The sequence below is a fragment of the Tachysurus vachellii genome, chromosome 16 (assembly GCF_030014155.1).
Source record: "Tachysurus vachellii isolate PV-2020 chromosome 16, HZAU_Pvac_v1, whole genome shotgun sequence".
Classification (NCBI taxonomy): Eukaryota; Metazoa; Chordata; class Actinopteri; order Siluriformes; family Bagridae; genus Tachysurus; species Tachysurus vachellii.
The window spans coordinates 8,072,919-8,083,182 of record NC_083475.1 but is presented as its reverse complement, the minus strand read 5'-3'; the positions used below and the strand labels follow the sequence as shown (position 1 = coordinate 8,083,182).

Sequence of the window (10,264 nt, the reverse complement as noted above, 5' to 3'; positions counted from 1 at the left end):
TTATGAACCATATATAACTGGACACATAAGCTTCGTCCATGCACAAGACAATTCATAAAGAAAATATTCTAAGAATATTTTTACATCAGCGTCCTTGGCATGTATAGTACATTACAGTTCAAAGCAAAAACTGCAAAGACCGCTGTGTTTGTACATGAAGAGAACCACATGTTATAACGCATCTCTTTGTTTTTCTCTATCGTACAGGAAAAGACAATGCCGCCCCCTGCTGGACCTCAACCTGTTCCCCCACCGGATGGAGGCTGGGGCTGGGCTGTGGTTTGTGGAGCCTTCATCTCCATCGGCTTCTCCTACGCTTTCCCCAAAGCCACTACTGTTTTCTTCAAGGACATTCAGAAAATCTTTGACGCATCATATAGCCAAGTTGCCTGGATCTCCTCCATCATGCTGGCTGTCATGTATGCTGGAGGTAAAAAAAAGAGAGAATATGGGGGGGAAAAAATGAAAGGAATTCTGAGAACAAGTTTGTCCATGCAGTTTTCCATTTTATCCTAAAGTCTGTATTTTTGTAATGGGCTGAAGCCTAAAGCAGTTTGTTTATTAACCTTCCAGCAATCCAGTGATTTATAATGTCAGTGAATTCAAATTTAAATTCCCACATTGAATATTTTCACAGTGACCATAAGCTGAAAGCAGCTCGTCCTCGGGTCTGCACTTTCTCATTTAGTAAAGTAACCTGCGCATGTGTTTTAGCCACTGACATAGAGCGTTCTACCATCAAGAAAGCATGAAATCTTTACCTAAGATGCTAAAGATTGGTGAAAAATAGTGAACAAAAATTCTTGACTATAGCCAATACACCATAAGCACATGCCTTCATACAATACAAATACCTTACTGAGTTACTATTATTTATTGACTGCTATCTATATTACATACTCAATTCATACTCTATATTACATACTTATATTTATTCAACCTTTTTCATTAAAGGTGAGGTGCACGATGTTTGAAAGCCAATGTTGACATTTGAAATCACCAAAACAAACACGCCCCTAACTCAAATGGGTGTCACCCCTGTTTTAGCTCCACCCCACACATACATATGCAACCCAGGCAACTATTATGGAGGAACCTGCTGGGGCAGCTGGCCGAGGGGATAGTTTTTATCAAAAAATGAACTCAATGAGTAATACTATGGTAATACAAATGTGTTTTTGTAGTACTGTGTGTTATACCGTGAAAGGTTTGGCTCCGTTTCACTCGGAAGACGACGTTCAACACCTAGAACCCGAGGCAGAGGTAACGTTAGAGGTAGAGGTCGTAACGTTGCTGCGGATAAACACATGGAAACAGAAGACTTGGAGCCTTTTTTCGCTTTGCGTTTTTATCAGCCATGTCAGTGTTTCAATCGTTTTTGGCTAATGTCAGACATGCGCACTGAACACTCTCTCGGCCGCATATTGACAAGACACGCCCCTTTCTGCTGATGTCAGACATGCGCACTGAACACTCTCTCCACCACATATTGACAAGACACGCCCCTTTCTGCTGATGTCAGACATGCGCACTGAACACTCTCTCCACCACATATTGACAAGACACGCCCCTTTCTGCTGATGTCAGACATGCGCACTGAACACTCTCTCCACCACATATTGACAAGACACGCCAAACGTTTAAACGTTTGGCTAAACGTTTGTTTTGTTTGTCGGCCCGACTCAGTTTTCTGAAGCATTTCTCAAACATCGTGCACCTCACCTTTAAGTCTAAAAAGCACAGAATCTAATAGAAATCAAAGTATCTTTAGGTTAGAACTCTCTTAAAATTCATGGTTCTAATTTCTAGCTTCTATTTGTTAAACCTTTCACCTATAACCGAAGTTACATTAAGAACAAAAAAGTCTCAGTTTTATTATTTGCATATTAATAATAGACAGGTTTATGCCAGAGAGAGGAGCTGACATTGTTGTGCATCTAGAATATCACTAGGCAACTGGCTTTGCCTAATGTTTTAAATATGCCGGTGCATCAACGTGCAATGAGGCGTGTAAATGCAGATACGCTAGTCTTGGTTTTGATCATGCATTTCAAAGAACACAGAGTGAATGGGCTGTTGTCTCACATGCATTGACTTGTTACATGTCTCCTTAGTGCCATAATGAACTCATTCAGGTGTGACGCTCTTCACTGACCTCTTCAGAAAAAGGGGCAAAAAAGTAATCAACTGAAACAAATATCTGGACTCTAGTAGCCATGTCATTTGTTTCATCTTTAATTTTATTGTTTCATATTACTTTTACATGTTTATCCACTATCCTTGTTAAGATTTATACTGAGAATAAATAAAGCTAATCTGGCAATAGCTTAGAAACAAAAGTCTAATCATTCACCCTACAGAACTGGATGGATATGTAGGTGAATACAAGGCAAATAGCAAAGCCAGTACAGTAGTTGCAAGATCTTTAGGATGGTAATAGTAGAAAATAAACATGACAGAAACCAAGACATCAACTTCTGTTTAGTACTGCGATTCATAATTAATTTTTATAGCAAATACTGGATTATATGAATATATACGAAAGTTAATGTATAGCAACAGTCTGTGAATGTACTAAGGAGGCTTTCACACTGAACGTTTAATGTGAAACAGATCACGTTTTGCATGAAAACATTGAAAGCCGTCTGTGAGGCACTGGAACTGTGCTGTAAATGTGAACAAACTCGGGTCCAACAAATGTTCAGGAAGTAAAGTAACAGGCACATGTGTTTTAAGACAACATCAGTAGTTTCCACAACATACATGCAGCATGAGAGGCAGGGGAACGTTTTGGGACACAGAAGAGTTAAGATGCTTTACTACACACAACAGCATCAAAATAATAAAGTAGCAAAAATATGGTGTTTTGGTTGGTTGTGTTCTTCATTCAAATTTGTGATGATGTATTTTTAACACAAATGCACTTGGGAATCAAGTGAGTTTGAAATCAGACCAACACTGTGGCAGTACCCAGGGACATAAACACTCGGATTCAGTCCACTGCAAACATGCCAAGTGTGAAAACCACCCAAGTATCAGCAGTATTTGAACTTTAAATGCTCCATAAACTGTGGGTGAGGATGCTAGCTAACAAAGACAAGGGAGCTTATAGTAGACATACAGTATAGTAGACATGCATGTAGAAGGATATGTAGTATCGAAGTAGGATGGAAGCTTTGGTTTGTAGATCCCAGGAATAGAGAAGGCTTCAAGATTAGCTCACAGCCCTGCTTCTGTGTTCCACATTTTGTTTCTTAAACCATATGCATGCTGTTTTGATTTGAATCTTGTCATTCTTTTATCTCCATATCTTATGTTCAGCTCCTCCCTTGATTAGTTTTCCTATTATAAGCCCTGATGTTTCATCGATTCATGCTTATGTCCGGACCTTGATTTCTCGAAGGTGCGTTCATTTGCACTCTTTTCCATATTTTAGTTTTGTTCAGTATTGCTCTATATCGAGCCTGATTGCCCATCCGTATTGAGTAATACAACTTCATAATAATAATTCATCCCTGCCTCTTCATCCCTCCACAATTTACAATAACATTTACCTTCCTTATCTTTTAGTGCAGAGATTTATTCAATTATGCAGAATTTCTCACCAGCCAGTTATCTTTAGGAGCTGACAAACGAGCACTACATCCATTACCGCATTCATCAGACTCTGGAGAATAAAGAACTGTGACATTATAAGCCTTTGAAAGCAGAGATCACTTGAGACACTGAGTGTCCCAGCTGCACAGTAAACTCCTGCCCTTACTGAGTACCAGTGAAAATCTCTAGCTGCTGGTTATGCTAATAAGGAGGTCCTAGTGGTTGAAATATATGTGGGGCAAATTAAGTAAAGCAGCAGACCATCTAACCTGATTTTTAATAGAACATCTTCCTGAAAAAGTATTAACAAGTCTCAAGACACCCCTCGGGGCAGTAGCACTTTTTCATTATTATCTTACCTTGTTCTTATCTTACTTTGAAATATATTAGACAGAAATTGTGTGGGTAACTATACAGAAGCTACTCGCGTACCTAGGACAGTTCAGCTTCATGGTATTTCAATTAGAAAGTTATGCCTTATGGTATTATGTATTTATTCTTTTTCATTATGAATTTTATTATGAAATTCAAATCTTATCTGTCACATACACAGCCATACACAGTAGGACATGTATTAAAATGCTATTCGACTGTCTGCGGCATAAATAACTGAAAATAACTGGTGGAATAAGTAATATATTGTGAAATGTGCTGCTAACTGTTATTATTGAGTACAATTACTAAGTTATATCTGTTTCTTGCTCATCACCATGGTTTATTAGTGACTAATGAGCTAATGTCACTAACACTGCATGATGATTTGAATTCATATTCTTAGATGCGCTGTTAGAGATTTGACAATAACACGGACACACCTAATTCCCTTCTCCAATGTTTTGTCCTCTGTTTCAGGCCCTATAAGCAGTATCCTTGTAAACACGTATGGCAGCCGGCCAGTTATGATAGCAGGTGGATTCCTGTGTTCCATCAGCATGATTGCTGCATCATTCTGCAACAGTGTCATGCAGCTGTACATCTGCATCGGAATGATTGGGGGTGAGTGGATACAAATGACATAGACATGACTATTATGAAAAGGACGATTATATAAAGTTTATAAAGTTGAAATTATGAATTAAAGTAAAAAAAAACTGCTGAATTGAAATGTGTGTGGATTTCATTTCTGCACTAACTACTCTCACCCTCCCAAAGGTTTTGGTCTTGCCTTCAACCTCCAGCCAGCTTTGACCATGATTGGGAAGTACTTTTTCAAAAAGCGTCCCATCGCTAATGGCCTGGCCATGGCAGGTAGCCCTGTCTTTTTAAGCACCCTAGCTCCCTTAAACCAGTACCTCATTAATGCTTTTGGATGGCGAGGAAGCTTCTTTATTCTTGGGGGGCTTTTGCTCAATTGCTGCGTCGCCGGATCCCTCATGAGGCCACTGCCCCAGCCTTTGACAAAGAATGACACCAGAAATGAAGAAGAGGTTCCAGCTGCTAAGACGTCGAAACCTACAGCATGGCAGACTGTCAACAAATACCTTGACTTGTCACTGTTTAAGCACAGGGGCTTCCTGATCTATCTGTCAGGAAATGTTATTATGTTTTTGGGCTTCTTCGCCCCTATCGTCTTCCTTTCTCCATATGCCAGAGACAATGGTGTAGATGAGTACTCAGCAGCCTTCCTGCTATCCATCTTGGCTTTTGTGGACATGTTTGCTCGTCCCTCAATGGGACTGTTGGCCAACACACGTTGGGTGCGACCAAAGATCCAGTACTTCTTTAGCTTTGCTGTCCTCTATAATGGCGTGTGCCATATACTGTGTCCACTTGCTCAGACTTACACTGGCATGGTGGTATATGCAGTGTTCTTTGGGTTTGCATTCGGCATGGTGAGTGCTGTGCTCTTTGAGACACTTATGGACCTGGTAGGACCTCAAAGGTTCTCAAGCGCTGTTGGCCTTACCACTATCGTTGAGTGCTGCCCTGTGCTTATTGGACCACCTCTGGCAGGTAAGACATGACAGGCTATTTTGATTGCTTGAGAAGGTTTGTAGTTAGTTATCATTAAGGCCAGCAATGAATCCTATGTAAGTGCAAATGGTAAAGCCTGACCTACACACCGCACACACCAGGTTATACAATATATGGCCAAAAGTATGTGGACATTTGACTATCTCTTCCAAATATGGTTGTTGCACATCACATTCCAAAACCATGGGCATTAAGATAAAGTGTCTTCTGTGACGGAATTCTACTAGATGTTGGAGCATGTCTATGGGGCTTTGTGATCATTCAGGTACAATAGCATTAGTGAGATCAGACACTGATGCCTGGTGAGGAGGTCTGGGGTGTAGTCGGTGTTCCAGTTCATCCCAAAGGTGTTTAAAACTTTAATACTACAGCATACAATGACATTTTATGACATTTTATGTTATCTTCTAAGTTTGTGGCAGCAGTTTGGGAAAAAACACATACGGGTGTAAAGATCAGGTGTCCACATAGAGTATATTATAGTAGTGTTTGCTCTTATAGTCTTGTTAAGATAATAAACACCTGTCCTCAAGAGTGACACAACATCAATCATATTGTAAATGTATAACCATTATAAAATATTAAACTTTTTTAAAGTCTTGAGAAATGCCAACACTATTGATATTTTTTCTGACTAAAATCAAAATTACTGTTTAAAAACGTCCTGACTTAAGAATAAGAAAGTCCACCACAGGAGGATCTTAAAAAATAAGATCTAATAAACAGTAAACATGACTTTTGGTACAAAGCAATTATCAAATATATAATTCATAGATCTCCACTGACACAGAAAACAAGGCAAAGATTTCCTCTGCTTTTCCAATCTGACATAAAATTGTCAGCAAATTTAATAGATTTTAGAAGGCAAGTTGTTTGACTCTTTTTTTTAAACCATTCATTACTATATATATATATATATATATATATATATATATATATATATATATATATATATATATATATATATGTGTGTGTGTGTGTGTGTATCCTATAGATGCAATACTATTGATATCCAAACATTGATGCCTTACAGGGAAACTAGTGGATATCACAAAGAACTACAAGTACATGTACATATGTTGTGGCTCTGTAGTCATCTTGGCCAGCATCTGGCTCTTCGTCGGCAACTTCATCAATTACCGTCTGCTGGAGAAAGAAAGGAAACAGGAGCTCTATAAGCGAGCAGAACTCGAAGAACCTGACAAGGGACCAGATTGCAAAGAAGATGGACAGGTATCTGAAGAACTCTGTGGGAAACATGTTGTGGAAGATGCTGTGCAGAGAGAAACAAACATTTAAACTTCTTCCAAATAAGATCTAGGCTACACCCCAGGCATATGTCCACAGCAGACGCAGAGATTGTCATGCAACACAAAACTGCCAAAGCAAAGCACGACTGAATGCTGTGACGGGACCGGTAGAGTAGTGTTAAAGCATTTAGTAAAGCCTCTGTAAAGCCGCTTTGAGACAATGTCCATTGGTAAAAGCGCTATACAAATAAATTGAATCGAGATGGAAGTCAGGAAATATAAATGGAGCCATAAATGTGAGTTTAACACAAAGAGAGAGTTAGGCTGCATGAAGATACCACAGGTACACGTAACCACAATATTAACACTCAGTTTGAAGCCATTTTATTAATGTTTCAGCTCAGGAACTGATCAGAATCTTTCCACTAATGCAGAAGTTTCAGAAAACCCAAATAGCTCTTCCAGATTGAGACTTCTGCGCACTTTTAAGTGTTTAGTTATCTGCTCATTGCGACACACCTGTGAGCTGCATGCCCATATCTGCTGCACTAAAATCCATAGTCTGTGTAATCAGTATAACATGACTGAATGTAAATCGTTATGCATGTGTTATTAACAAGGGCCTTATAACACTCCTGACCAAAATGTTGGTGATATAGAACCGATCCATGTAATATAACCTTTAGTTTTTTGCCGGTGTATATACAGGGAAATTTCTCTGGTATTATTTTTTTTAAGTACACATGCAAAAGTATTTACATACTGTATTAGGTATCGCCTTAAATGTAAGTAATGCATCTAAGATCCTAAAGCCATATAGAGAGCTTCCAGTATCATGTGTATAAAAATCACTATTTATCGATGTTGCATTACTAATCAACTTGATTATAAACAAATGTATCGTGTTTCTTTGTATTTTAGGATCTCTGACATTAATGAACGCATTGTCTAACTTTTGAAGTGATTATTATTGAATTAATAAGAGCAATGCAAGATTTTAGATTTACTGTACTTGAATGATATTCAGGATCAATGCAAGGGATCGGTTTAAAAGCTGGAAATAAGTACTAGCAGATTTTTTAGTACTTCGTCTTTTCAATCCCGTACCAATGTAACGTGTTTTCTGTGCGGTAATGTCACACCAGTACATTGTTAAAGTTATCGCTTACAAAAAATGTGTATGTTTAATGTTGGCTGTACTAAAGAGGGTCAGTATAAAGAATGTTACCTGTTACAAAAAAGGAACAATCAAAAAAGGGGGAAGAATTTTACATTTTCAAATGAAAGAAAGAGAAATTTAACACAAAAATGATTGAAACAATTTATGGGATTGTGCTGGTCAATTCTTGGTGTTTTGTGTTTTTTTCTTCATACTTTTCCTGTCATACATCTAAGTTAACACAGGCACATTATTCAGTCCCTTAGACACATTGTCTTTTGTCTTTGGTTGCTAAGTTAGGAGGAGGTAAACATCCACATGCACATTTATAAACTAGAACAAAGGGTTACTTTGGGTTAATGTCGGTTTGGTCACTGTTGAGTTATTGTCATATCTAGGGGTGTGAAAATGTGCTTGTATGACAGTATAGCACACTGAACTTAATGCTATATAAGTTACATTTTCCCTCTTTTTTCTTTTTGCTAAATGTATGTTTTTATTTAATATACAAAACTTTGAAAATGTTCTATGCTAATGAACAAACATGCAGCGTGAAACATAGTCAAATTACACTAAAGTCATTTAAAGTAAGTCTCATCCTTTTAATTCTGTTTGTCAGAATCTTACCAAGACATTTCATATTTGCATTGAACTCCATTCTATACAATTTTTAACCAGAATTAAACAATAATTCTGGGTTCTACATTAAATTTTTCCATCTAGTCCCACCTCAGTGTATGTCTTGCAAGTCAGGGTGATTCAGATTTGTGTTAATAAACCAGACTACAAGTTAAAGCCCTGCTTTCTTTTGGCCTGCTTACCAATAACATCCCATATCATCATAACATAGACTCCATGATTTCTTGCTACAAACCTAAGTATAGATTCTCTATTATAGTGTCGGTAACATCGAAGTATTCCTTTGGAGTACTGTAAGTAACTTCTTGCTGATAAATGTAATAATCTTCGGTATGCTTTCTAGTTTTCTTGCAGCTACAGTATAGTTTAACATGTGACACTTCATAGTGCAAACCGTTCTCATTTAATTATAATTATTTATTTGTTGATTTTGAAAACTAAGCAGAGACTAAATCACAGGTATTCTTTCTTATTATTATTTAGTAATATTCTATATTTTTTGTAAGCATAAATATTTATTTTGGGTAGCTTAATACTTATTAATACAAATTGTCCGTTTCATGATACGAGACTGATTTTTTTTTATTATTATTTCATCCAATCATCAGCTTGATTTCCAACTAATCAAACAGCACTGGCCTTATCGAATCAAATAAAAATAAAAAACAAAACAGGTTTCAGCTTAGAAATGAGTTTCATTTGTGATTTTTTTATTTTTACAAATTGTTTGTTTGTATTTTTATTTGTAAAGTGTATATACAATGAAATACAGTGTCTATAGAAAGCTAGACTCACATATGTAGCACGTGTTAACAATCTTTTACAATCTATTGTGATTATTTCTGTATAGTCGTGTCATCTGTTCCAATGTCTAATCACTGCTGTGCAAATACAAGCAGTGTCAAGGCTATGCAGACTTTTTATTCTTTTGATTTTGGCATAATTGTTGAAGCGAAAAATGTTTTTGAATGTATTTATATTTTCCTGCGTAGTGCTACTGTCATTAGAATTATATTACAATCGCTGTTCAACTGAATCCAGATTATTTTTTACAGAAAATTAGACAACAATTTGTAATGACAAGCAGACTTCGAAATTTAGACTGCGTTTTTACTTGTTTTTTTTAAAAAGGATGCAATAATTTCACAATGTACTTGCCTAATAGAGACAGCATACAAATAAAATTACTAATACAATCCTGTCTGCTTTATTCTTTAACCAAACAATCTGATTAAACGTTTTATTTTTAAAGGCAGTTTCACGGTGTCATATTTAATATATAAACACATATTTTAGATAGAGGGAATGTTAAATCATATTTGTTAACTATATTAGTACATAGTTATAATCTTGTGATTTAGTAACAAGTAACTTATTAACAAGTAACTTAAGTAATGTAAATTAATAGGATAAGATTTATAGTTACACAGGTTTTATCATTCATTATATGCATGAAATAATTAAGCAATTAAAGTCACTTTAATGCCTTAAATCGGTTTTGCACTGTACCATAATCTTATATAATAACACAGTCCCTTTTCTATTTGAATCAGAGATCTGTCTATAGATTTCCCAGCTTATTTATGATCAATTAAGATATTAAAGATCATCACTCATATATATAATCTATGTGACTACTATTCCA

The 10,264-nt window shown here is 36.7% G+C and overlaps 1 protein-coding gene across 1 annotated transcript in view; it reads left to right on the top strand.

Moving 5' to 3' along the window:
• Positions 1-9,815, top strand: part of zgc:165507 (uncharacterized protein LOC561188 homolog) — a 19,450-nt gene extending 9,635 nt beyond the window's left edge. Inside the window, exons 2-5 of the mRNA XM_060889855.1 lie at positions 208-430; positions 4,450-4,593; positions 4,750-5,550; positions 6,605-9,815. Coding sequence (XP_060745838.1) covers positions 217-430; positions 4,450-4,593; positions 4,750-5,550; positions 6,605-6,870 — 1,425 coding nt within the window. The 5' untranslated portion in view covers positions 208-216 and the 3' untranslated portion in view covers positions 6,871-9,815. The remainder of the gene's footprint in view (positions 1-207; positions 431-4,449; positions 4,594-4,749; positions 5,551-6,604) is intronic.
• Positions 9,816-10,264: the final 449 nt, after the last annotated feature.